This window comes from Chionomys nivalis, chromosome 13 (assembly GCF_950005125.1).
Source record: "Chionomys nivalis chromosome 13, mChiNiv1.1, whole genome shotgun sequence".
Classification (NCBI taxonomy): Eukaryota; Metazoa; Chordata; class Mammalia; order Rodentia; family Cricetidae; genus Chionomys; species Chionomys nivalis.
Window position 1 is genome coordinate 31362704 of NC_080098.1, and position 12640 is coordinate 31375343.

General features: G+C 46.7%; 1 protein-coding gene across 3 annotated transcripts in view; it reads left to right on the plus strand.

The window, feature by feature from the left end:
• Nucleotides 1–12640, plus strand: part of Adarb2 (adenosine deaminase RNA specific B2 (inactive)) — a 527020-nt gene that overhangs the window by 354561 nt on the left and 159819 nt on the right. For all 3 annotated transcript variants that reach the window (XM_057788090.1, XM_057788091.1, XM_057788092.1), the window contains one exon: nt 1163–2070. In XM_057788090.1, coding sequence (XP_057644073.1) covers nt 1163–2070 — 908 coding nt within the window. The remainder of the gene's footprint in view (nt 1–1162; nt 2071–12640) is intronic.

Here is a 12640-nt window from a genome sequence, read left to right on the forward strand (position 1 = left end):
TATCTTAAGAAACACATCACGTTTTGGTCTGTTTTACCTGTTTGCCTGGCTAAGATGGGAAGGCTCTCAGAAGAGTAATCCAAGGATTCCTGCTATCCTGTAGCGGAAGTAGAGCCCCAGATTTGCAGATGAACCTTGTGGTTCATTTAGGACCATTTCCGACCTCGATATGTCAACATGTGGTATTTTTATTTATAAGGAAAAAGGACTTCTGGACAGTGCACTTTATTAAGAAGTCCCAGGTGATTGTGGCGGCAGAGAAGACCTAGAACCATATTCAGATGAAGAACCAAGGCCACATCTCAGCATCTGTGGCTTTTGATGGCTTCCCATGGGTTGTCTCATCTAGGATGGGGCTGGTTGGCCAAGGCCCTATGGGCCCCTCGGACTCTCCAGTTCTGTTACCAACCAGCATGACTGAGGCCCAGCAACTGTATTGGCCTACGTGGGTGGCATGCAGGTGTTTAGAAAAGGCAGCTGCAGCTCCATTTGATTGACTCCTAACTGTCTCCTCCATGGAGGTCTCAGGTGATACATATCTTACTTCCAGATGTGATTTAGAAGGCAGGGTTTGAGAAACACTATTGGGCTTGATAGAAAAGAGCATATTCTTGACAAAGCCCTATCCCATTCTTCAGTGCTAAGGGCATCACGAGCATCGATCACACACCTGATAGCCCTGGAAGCACATGAGGTAGGAAGGTACTCATCATTTCAAGAAAAGCCTTTTTAATGTCTGCTGTTGCCCCAAACCATGCATAGGCAGGGCTACTCGTCTGTTTGATTTTTAAGAGATAATGTAGGTGCAGAGGAAGTAGGTACTCGTAAGTGATATCATCATAGCTCAGACAGCAGAGAGTGAGACCATGCAGAGGACACACCCCTTTCCTGTCTCTTCCTCGCATCTTTTCAGGCCTGACTTTCTGAGGATTGCCCAATGATGAAGTCTTTCCTCCATAGGCAACTGGTCCCCAGTGTTCCTCCTCCTTTGAGTCTTGCACAAGGCCCTACAGCACCTTTCCCAGACTGGCTGGAGGCGCTGATGGCAAAGACCCATGAGCCTGGATTCCCAGCCTTCCAGAGCTATCATTAGCAACAGTTTCTGTCACTAGTGGTGACCTGCCAGTGCCCTGGGTCATGACTAATTTGTTCTCACCTCCAGGTACCAGCAGTGCTGAAGTGAAGGAAAACCGAAATGTGAGCAACCTGGGGACTAGGGCCCCGCCCCCTGGAGACTGGGCCAGAGGCAGCGTGCCCAGCATTAAAAGGAAAAGGCCACTGGAGGAAGGAAACGCGGGGCATTTCTGCAAACTCCAGCTGATCTGGAAGAAGCTCTCCTGGTCTATGACACCCAAGAATGCCCTGGTCCAGCTGCATGAGCTGAAGCCGGGTCTGCAGTACCGGATGGTGTCACAGACGGGCCCAGTGCACGCCCCAGTCTTCGCAGTGGCTGTGGAAGTGAATGGGCTCACTTTTGAAGGCACGGGGCCCACTAAAAAGAAAGCCAAGATGCGGGCAGCAGAGATGGCCCTGAAGTCCTTCGTGCAGTTCCCCAATGCATTTCAGGCCCACCTGGCCATGGGCAGTAGTACCAGTTCATGCACTGACTTCACCTCTGACCAGGCTGACTTCCCAGACACGTTGTTCAAGGAGTTCGAACCATCTTCAAGAAACGAGGACTTCCCGGGCTGTCGTCCCGTCGACCCGGAGTTTCTGTCTTCCACCTACCGGCGAGGACGGCTGTTCTACCACACACTGGACCTCATGGGCCAGGCTCTGCCCGACAGGTCCAGGCTGGCCCCCGGGGCTCTGGGCGAGAGGAACCCTGTAGTGGTGCTGAATGAGTTACGCTCAGGTCTACGGTATGTGTGCCTCTCGGAAACAGCCGAGAAGCCCCGAGTCAAGAGTTTTGTCATGGCTGTGTGCGTGGACGGGAGGACGTTCGAAGGCTCTGGACGCAGCAAGAAGCTGGCCAAGGGCCAGGCAGCACAAGCTGCTTTGCAGGCCCTCTTCGACATCCGACTGCCTGGCCACACACCCAGCAGGAGTAAAAGCAACCTCTTGCCACAGGTGAGACTTCTCGGGTAGCTGCCTGTCCGTGGAAAGATGGATGTGAGTTGGGCTATCCTTGCTGTGATGGGGGAATGGGCCTGCCCCTCTCCGGAGCCCAGTGTCTGGGAGAAGAGCATGGTAAAGCTCTGGCCTTCCTGAAAAGGCCCCTTTCCTAAGCACACAGAGAGGAATTGCCGGGGTGTTTTGTTTTGTTTTGTTTTGATAAAGGATCATGGGAATATTAAGAAAGCAAAGAGTTCATCAACTCAGCAACCAAGCAGAAGTAATAAAAGAACTCATGAAGCTAGGCAACTTTCACAATGATGGGATCAACTGCTAGGGAGGAAAGACAACCAGGGTCACAGGACACAAGTGGAGCGAGCAGAATGCAGGGTCTTCTGTCCCTACCCAGAGACCCAGGCTGCAGTAAAGGAAGGCAAGATTCATTCACCAGGTCCTCCAGTAACTTAGAAAATGAAGAACCACGAAAAAAAAGTGTGTTGGCTGGTGGTCTGGGATGAGTTTCTAGTTAGTTACTGTGAGAAAACCAAGACGGACATTGTCTCACTGGGAGTGACCAGAACCTCTATGATTATGGTTTCCAACCAGGTGGGAATTTCCCCAGTAAGACACTAGCACAGACCAAGAGTCATTGGAAGAAAAGCTGCTGGAAGGCAGAGAAGCTAGAAATAAGGATTAGGGAACTGTGGATATGACTCAGATGGTCTAGTACTTTCCCAGCATTCACGAAGCTGGGTTCAACCCCCAGTGCTGCATGAACCAGGAATGGAGGTGCATGTCCACTATTCCTGCACCAGAGAGGTAGAGGCAAGAGGATAAAGAGTTCAAGGTTATCTTCAGCCGCATAGCAAGTTCAAGGTCAGCCTGGCCTGTATGAGAGAGAGAGACAGAGACAGACAGACAAACAGACACACAGACACTCAGACAGACAAACAGAGGAGGGGAAGAAGAAAGAAACAGGAATCTCTCCCTGCTTTGCCAACATAATGGTGGGTCTAATTTCATTTTTTTCTTTCTTGCTGATACTGGAATTCAGACCCAGAGCCACTGGTACATTAGACAAGTGGTCCCTCTGAGCTGTACCCCCAGCCCTGTGAGTCTGCTTTCTCACAGGAGTTCACCTCCACGTGTCTAAGGTGCCTGTGTAGCACTGCCTGTATGTCAAGAACTATTCTCGCACCGCTTAAGACAACCTTATTCTGCCAAGTTCTATAATTGCTTATTTATGCAAATTATCTTTTCTCTTATCACTCTGAGGCTTATTTGTAGGTCTCTCTAATGTAGTCGATACAGAAAATTATTTTTATTCATTCTGGGCATCAATCAAGGAAAGAAACACTTTACATAGTTAAAAGGCACTTAGCCCCGTGTGGGATTCATCATAAGTACTTAATAACTGTGAGTTATTGCTGTGATCGCCACCATCATGACATCACAGCACCTGGAATAGAATCCCTTATTTTGCTTTTGAAGATAAAAGAACCCATAAAAGAATTCAGGGTGTCATAAAAATTCCAGATACTGCTCAAGGATATGTGTGAAGCCACAAAGAGCATAAAAAGCTCTTTCGGCTTGAATAATAACTGGATAGGGCATTCATTCGTTCATTTCATTCATTCACTCGTGGTCTAGTTCGTATTTGTTTGACTCTAAGCAGGCATGGGAAAGACGCCAGAGCAGATGTCCTTTGTGTATGTGTGTTTGTGGCACGTGCTTGTGTATATATTTGGGTGTGTATGTGTGGGTGTGTACACACATGTGTGTGCATGCACATAGAGACGTGTCAGAGACCAATGTGGCATGTCTCTTTTATCACGTGTCACCTTATTTTTTTATTTATGTGTATATGTGGGAATATGAAAATGACTACAGTGACTCCAAATCCAGAAGAGGCACCTGGAGTTACAGGTAGTTGTGAGCCATCTGATGTGGATTCTGGGAACTAATGGAGGTCTCTGCAAATGTAGTACACACCCTTCACTGCTGAGCCATCTCTCCAGTCCCTCCATCTTGTTTCTTGATACAGAATCTCTCACTGAATGGGAAGTTCAGCAATTTGACGAGACTAGCTGGCCAGCGTGCCCCAGTGATCCGTCTGTCTCTACCTCTCTAAAGCTTGGATTATAGGCCGTGTTACCATTGCCTGTTTTTATGTGGATACTAATGATCCAAAGTTGGGGCCTCATGCTTGCAGAACATGCACTCTCTTGACTGAGCCATGTTCCTGGTCATAAGATGTACTGTTTTTCACAAATCTTCGGTGAGAGAAAAGACACATTATAACTAAGTCCCAGGTGAGGGACAGTGGGTTTTTTTTTTTCCTGCTCTATCTACTTCCTACTCATTTACTTCACCTCAACATTTATTGCACATGTAATAATGACTTAAGGAGCAGGTGGAAGGGGGTAAACCATAAACTTCATCAGTCTTGCCTTTCAGTTCACGCTCAAATAAATGCATAACCCCAGTGAACAGAATGGGCTAGAGAAAGAAGCAAGAACATTTTCTAGATCCACTCCTGTACACTCACTAGCAAGAAACTATGTGACCTTGCATCCTCTCTTTCCTATGCCTTTGTCTGTTTATTTTTCTGACTTCCCCCATTCTACCTCTCTGCTACAAGGAATCAAACTTGCAGAAGTCTCCTTCCTACTGCCCGGACTCAAGGCTGTGCAGAAGAATGAGCCCTTTCTGAAACTGTCCATGACCTTTGGCATGAGCTTGATCAGCTCATCTCTCTTGCCTACTTGAGAAGGTCTGACAGCAATTGTGGGCATAGCCCCTGTGCTGTTTCACATGGCCACAGTTCGATGCCACTTTGCAGAAAGGCCAGAGCTCCCCGCAAGGCTCCCAGGCAGGCTGGGAATTCTCTATTTACTAGGACACCCACCCCATCTCTCTCTTCTGCTTCCTACCGTGTGAAATTGAAGGACGTCAGTGAGTTCTGTGTGATGCGTCCTTCTTTCATGTTGTCAACTCTGAGTTCTCACGATGGAGAAGCCAGGCAGCGCTACTACTTTGTAATAGTCATTTGACCCCAGAATGCAGCACATCCGTTAAAGCCATGGCTGCTAAATTATTTTTCTCTGACAGTCTGCTAACCACTCCGACTGGATGATGAAGGGCATGGAGCGGCTCGAGGGTTGCAGGCCATTCATCACACCACAGCAGTACAGCCGTGCCAGGGGCTCATTATCCTCTTGCCTCAGCCCCTTAAAAAGTGCACCCTATAACTGGGTGGGGGCCAAACGTAAAAATGGGAATCAGGGCTGATGAAATTGAAAACCTGTCCTAGATAGGGTCTGAGTTCATGGGAGAATATATGAAAATAAACAATTTTTAAGGTTTACCATAAAAGCTGTTCTGTCTTCCTACTCAGCCTAAACCCCTTCCTTCTAGGAACTGTGTTCTCTCAGCACCACTGTCAATACATCATGGAGCCTCTGTCTATAGATCACAGAAGTCCTAGCTATGCACTGTTGAACCCTTGTCTACATGTCATGCAAACCTCTGTTTCTAGAACCTGAGTGCCTCATTCATAGGTCATAGATACTCCATCTATATAGACCATAGAAACTCTATGCACAAATTATAGACCCCTGTCTGCACATCATGGGATTCCCATCTATATAACAAAGCCTTTCATCTATAGATCATAAAGCTTCAGGAAAACTGTATCTGTGAATTGCGGATTTCCCTGTCTATAGACCATGAGCCCTGACCTGTAGATCAGGGAACACTCCATATACACATCACAATCCCCCATCAAGACATCATGGAACCTTTACCTATACTTTGTGAACTACAACCCATACATCATGAACCACCCAGCTAGCCACCATGAAAACTGCCCAAAAATGCTCTGTGCCCCTCATCTAAAGAGCACAGAATCCTTCATTTATACTTCATGAACTTCCCTCCTTGATATCATGAACACCACACCCTTATCCTTCAATAATATTCAAGAAAACACTTGGTCTCAAAGGCACCATGACTCTAGGTCATGGGTCTCTAGGGATGTGTCCTTTTGAGATCTTTATCTGACTGCTCTGCCAGCACTGCCATGGGTGCAACAAGCCAAACATCTTCACAAAACCATTGCCTGGGCTCTCAGAACAGGGCACTTTCCACCTCCCCTGAGCAAGGACAGTTCTTCCAGAGTTTGCCTTGAGGACCTTGTAGCAGTGCAGTTTCTGGAACTTGGACACTGATACTAGTATTTAATGTCTTCACAAATTCCCATGTTCTTCCCCATGCAGGACGGCAAAGACACACATGTTATTCCATAGAAGATAACTAGATTTTTTTTAAAGATTGATTGATTGATTGATTGATTGATTGATTATGTATACAGTGTTCTGCCTGTGTGCATACCTGCACCCCAGAAGAGGGCACCAGATCTCATTACAGATGGTTGTGAGCCACCATGTGGTTGCTGGGAATTGAACTCAGGACCTCCGGAAGAACAGTCCATGTTCTTAACCGCTGAGCCATCTCTCCAGCCCCGATAACTAGATTTTGTCTGCCCAATGCTTTAACCAAAGTTAAAGCATTACAAACAAGGCTTCAAGCCATCCTGGTACGAATTCTCTTAATTATGTGATAGGCTATAAACAAATACTGCAAGGGTGCCAGAGCTTAGGAATATCAGGAAAGCATGTTTAAGATGCAGCTATTGACGCTAGAGAGGTGGCTCATTTAATAAAGTAATTGTCATGCAAGCAAGAAGACCTGCGTCTGTCTCCAGCACCCATTTAACAAGGATAGCATGTTGATGTGCCCTTGTAATGCCAGAGCTCAAGAACCAGTGACAAATGAATCCCTGGATTTACTGGTCGGCCAGCCAACCTAAAGGAATCAGCAAGTTCCAGTCGAAAGAGAAACCCTGTCACCAGAAACAAGAAGGAATAGGTCCTGAGGAATATCACCTGAGGTTGATCTCTGCCCTCTAGTGCATGCCACGCACATGCACTCACATGTACGCATGCACATGAACACATACACACATGTTTGCACACACACATAGACACAGCTGAGAATCTTATTTTTTATTTATTTTTTGTGTCTTGCACATCTTGCATCTTGATCCCATTCATTTTCTGACCCTGCATATCTACCCATTACCCCTAAACTCTGTCCCCCACCAAGATAAAAATCTAAGAGAAAAAAAGAAAAGAAAAAATGGGGTTATCTCATTATGGAAGCTGTAGTGTGACACAGTGAGTCACACAGAAAACCCTTTTGTCCATATATCTTTGCTTGCAAGTGTTCATTGCAGGGAGTCACTGGTCTGGTTCGAGGCCTCTGGTATCTGTTATACAGTCAATGCTGGGCCCTCACTGGAACTCCTCTTAGTTATTCCGCTATTACCCTGTGTTTTGGAGATCCTGCAGCTTTGGGTCTGCAGGACCAGTCCCTTCACATGCTCAAGCACATCACGGATGGGGTGGATAATGGGGTGGTCTGACCCATAACCCTGGTTCTGGGTATGGGTAGTAGCAAGGTTGGTCAACCCACAAACTTTGCCTTGTCCTCGCCGCCAGGGTGAGCTCCCCTGCATTGCCTTGGCTAGTTCACCCTTTGCAGGGATGAGCAAGGAGTGGGACTGTTCTTCTTTCACATCCTTAGGGTTGCATCTCCCACACCTACACCTCCAGGGCCAGCTCTACTGTGCTGTCCAGGCATGGCGTAGGCGCCACTCTCGAGTGCTGCAGCAGATGAGGGTCAGGGCTAGCTCTCCCACTCTTATGACCTCAGTGTCAGCTCTCCCACCTGCTTCAGGCGTTGATAGGTGGGGAGGGGCGCATCTCTCTCCCGCTCATGCCACCACATGAGAGGTGAATAGAGGAGACAGCTCTTCCATGCTCACAACTACACCTCTGCCAATGGGGTTGGCTCTATTCTGCTGCCCAGGCAAGGTGCAGGACCTGGTCTCCTGCGTGTTGCAGCTGGTGGAGGGCAGGGGCAGCTCTCCCACCCTTCTAACCTCAGGGCAGCTCTCCCCCTCCCCATGCCACCACATGACAGATAAGTAATAGGGACAGCTTTCCCATGCTCGCAACTTATTGTCCGCTGAGAGTCCTGTTGGGTTCTGGAATGAAGACAAAGAGTATATAGGATAGATAGGATAATCCTAAAGAAGCAGAACCTCTTAAAATTTCCCCCCGAGACCTTGATGAGTCCAAATACACGATGGCAGTTGCTGTGCTCAGAATCCAAAGCATCAGCTTTACTAAACTACCTAAAGTAGAGGCCCAGCGGTCGCGGGGCAAGAGTCCACATTGTTTCTGCAGTCTGGGTTTTGAAAAAGTAAGTTCAATCGCATGATGCTCACTGCAAAGATTCGAACTGCAGGAGTGAGTTCATCGGGGTCTAATTTTCACCATGCCAGGTGCCTGAAAGCTGAGTCTTAGCCAGAGTAGCAAAAGCGAACATTTGTGTCTTTAAGGCATGGAGCAGACATAAATAGGTAGGGTTTACTATGCTGATAAGAAAGTGTGCAAGTCCCGAGGCTCCATAAACAGCTGTGGAAATGATGTGCTCACTGAGAGATAACCAGGAGGCTCCGTCCAAATCCTTCATGTTTTGTTTATCTACCTTTGGTACAAGACCCCTCTAGGCTAACGTGGCTCATAGTAGGAACCAGAACAAGAGCATGAGAATGGATAAACACTCATTACCTGGAAGTACCATCATGAAAAATAATAACAGTCTCGAGGCCCGGTTCTCACCTCTAGCATGAAAAGATCTGAATTCAGAAAGCACGAATTCAAAAAGAATGACTTTTTAAATTTTTTTTAGCAGTTCTGTTGTTGAAAAAGTGGCTAAAAAATAAAAAAGTACATCTCAGCAAAAAGGAGCTAAAGAAAAGTTAAATTCTCCCTGGGCACACAGTAAATCTGCAAAGAGAATTAATTGGCTTGTCTGCAGTTTTCTCATTCGACCTTTATTTCCCCATGTTTGAAAATCTCTATATCAAGTGGATTGGTGTTTATGGTGTTTTACAAGGGTTTAGTCAAAGCAACTAAAACACATGTGTCCTCAAAGTAGAAGAGGAAATGCCTTCTAAAGTGACTGCTAAAGGCTGGCTGATTTGAACAATCAAGCCGACAAGAGGGCCCGCTGTAGAAGACTGTGCCTATGGCTTCAGGTGTGTAAAACTGGCAAGAACTTGACATAAGGATGCCTCAGAAGGAGCCTCTGGGATCGAATGTTAAAAATGAACGCCACATCTCTCCTGCAATGACCTCCATGCGCAATGTACATTAATGGTTGAACAAATGAGTCTGGTAGGGAACCAGCCCTTCTCGCCCAATCACTCTTGATAATTCTATAATTTATGTAGTGACATAAAAGACTGTGGCTTTGCTAACTCATGATTCTTCCTCATCGGGACTTAAATCCCATTCTTAAAAGCTGTGATGTTTAGTTGTTGGTACCTGCTTTAAGAATGGTGAAGGAAGGCGAGACAGAGGCATGCATGGCTCTTTGAGCCAGAATCATGATACCATCTTAAAAATGGGCTTTGGCGGCTGCTGGAGAGATGGCTCCAGAGGTCCTGGTTCAATTCTCAGTAATTACGTGGTGGTGCACAACCATCTATAATGAGATCTGGTGCCCTCTTCTGGCCTGTAGGCATACATGCAGAAAGAACACAGTATACATAATAATAAAGAAATCATTCTTTAAAAATGGGCTTCTTGTGGGCTGGCGAGATGTCTCAGCCAGGAAAGGCACTTAAACCTCAGCACTTCTGTAAAGGTGAAGGAGGGAAGTGTGTACAGAACCCTACACACACCATGCACACATCTGTACAATGATTAAAAAAAATCCTTTTTTAAAAAGAATAGGATTTCATCTTATCTTGGGTCACATTTATAAGATCCCCTGAAAACAAACACCAAAACCCTGGAGCCTTTTGGTTCCTTTGGGGAGCTTGTCTAAAGGGGCACTTCCTAGATTATGGTTTATATGAAGGTATGTCATTTCCCACCCACCTCCCCATGATGGTTCTCTTCTCTGAGCAAGGCCAAATCTAACTGGACCTAACCATCTAGTAACCAGGTCCACTAGGTACCTGTCCATCCCAGAAAGGCTACTAGTTTCTCTTTACTTGTACTTCCCTAACATAGTAGCAACACAAAGCAGAAACTAGGCAGACAGCTCCCTTCCTTTCAGCACCTCTGCCTTCCAGAGAGAATTGTCTCCTTCAGCTGTCCTCTGACCTCCACGCAAACCATGTGGCAAGTGTGCATGGGTGCTTGCATGTACACACACACACACCAAAATAACACGTATGCAAAGTTTTAAATAGAGAAAGTCTTTAGTTAGGTGTGGAAGACTTTGTAGATGTTTAACACTTTTGTAAATCTATACAATGTATCATCACATTTACTATCCACATGTGCAATATATATTATGGAATGTATATCTAGCACGCCCTGTTCACTTATAGGTTGTACATCTGTGTAGTGTCCTTACAATATATGCTATACTGTATTCAACATGTCCATACAATACACTGTGCCTTGACACAATAGCTTCTACCTTATTTCCTACTAAAACATGAACATTAAACAAGAACAAAGATTTCACAAATAAGCATTGAAGCCTGATGCTCTTACTAAGTTTGGCATTTTAAACATTGTACATGTAACTACCCATCAGTTAAGGAGTGTCTACAAGGCAAGTCCTGCCAATTGTCTAATTCCGTGGCCATAATTAATGATGATCACAGTGGCAGTGACATAGCAGCTAATGTTTAATAGCACTTGATCTATATTGGCTCTGATTCTGTGTTTACACATAATGGCGCATCCGCCCTCAAATGGAGTCTTTACACCAGATGTTAATTACGTTCCCATGACAGATGACTGTGCGGAGGCCCTTCTGAGGCAGGACAGGCCCTGGCCTAAAAATCGAAGGGAGGACAAGTACAGAAAGGTCCAGCACTTGGCTTCTGTAGGGCTGTCGTAATGACCTTGTCTTTAAGATACCTGTCACTCTCCCATCTTCCAGTGGCTTTCTGGCTTATGAAAGAAACTGAGTACTCTTGGCTGAAAGGGAAGTTTATAACTTCGTAAAACATAAGCCTAAAGGGACTAGCTACTAGCTCCTAAGAAGCAAAACGTATTGTGCTCTGACAAAAGGAAGGGGCTGCTTGAGTCTGGAAGGTTGCAGAGTCTAACTGCGCAAGAGGAGAGCTGCGAAGCGGGAGTGGGACACACGCCCGGGTGTCAAGTCCCAGCAGGTCGTTGATTTTGGAGTATGTGGAAACTCCTACTTGGGCAGGAGGAGGCCTGGAGAAGGTCAGCGCTCTAAGCTGCCCTCATGGATGAATTCCCATTAAGAAGCCGTCCTGCTGGCTCTCCAGGCTCCTGCTGATGCCTCTGTGGAGCAGCAGGGTCCTGGAAGCTCGCCAGGGGCTCCCATCTGAGAACATTGCCGCTTTAGTCGGCTCAAAGCTTACAGCCGCAAGTGCACTTGCGTAGACAGGCTTTCTGGGGACGGGCGGGCGCTGCCTTCCTCTGGGATTCATTGTTACACTGAAAAGGAGACAGCAGAAAGAGGATGGCAAATGGTGGAATGCCAACATGTAAATGAGCCAGAGAATGGAAAGATGACTATCCAGAGAAAAGAAAGAGAGCGCTCCATCCCGGAGCTGGAGGGAGGGTGGAAAGAATATACCCACTGAGGTGACAAAGCTGGCTTTACCTTTCCAGCCCAAAGGGCACCTGGGGGAGATCTCACTCCTTTGGGGTCTCTCTCTCTTTCCCATACGTTCTGTGTTCTCTCTGGCACCTGGGTGACTTGGCTACTTTCAGTTGCGAGCTTCTGTGAACCCCTGGCAGAGGCTAGGGAGATGGACTGAAGCGAAGCCTTGGGATAGAGCAGAAACTCTGCCTACTGCTGCTTGGCCTAGTGAGGTCACACAATGGTGGCAAAAGCTCGGGTGATCCAGATGTTGAATCTGGATGTTTGAGCTTCACAGTTCACAGCTCCCCCTCATCCTACCTCTGGTTTCCTGAGCAACCAACTGGCAGATAGGAGTTAGAATGTAAGCCTAGTTGCTGGGTTAGAGCAGGGAAGTTGGAGAAGAAGAGCAGAATTCTTCGTGGAAATCCATAGGCCACTGGTAGGAAAAAGGAAGAGAGGCACAAGTTAGTAGAGTACCTCAGACTGGTAAATGCACAAGACAGCAAACCCAACGTCAGCCCACCCACCAGGAACTTCCGCTGCAAACCCTGACTGCTCCGGCAAGTGCAGCGGCTGTCCCATAACCTGGCCATCACCTTGGGTGGCCCGGGAAAGACAGCAGGAGCTTGAATACCTGTGGACTCAAAGGTACTGCAGAGAGGATGGATCCCTGATCATTCGTTCATATGTGCAGGAAACAGGGTCCAAGCCAATCTAGACAACATGACTATCTAGAAAACCTACAATCCATCCTGGATTAACTTTTGACTGAATACTACAAAAACTATGTCAAATATGGTTCAAGGGAGTTTATACATAATGGGGAAAAAAGTTCTCTCCTCTAAAAATTCACCCCATCCCACCTCAATGA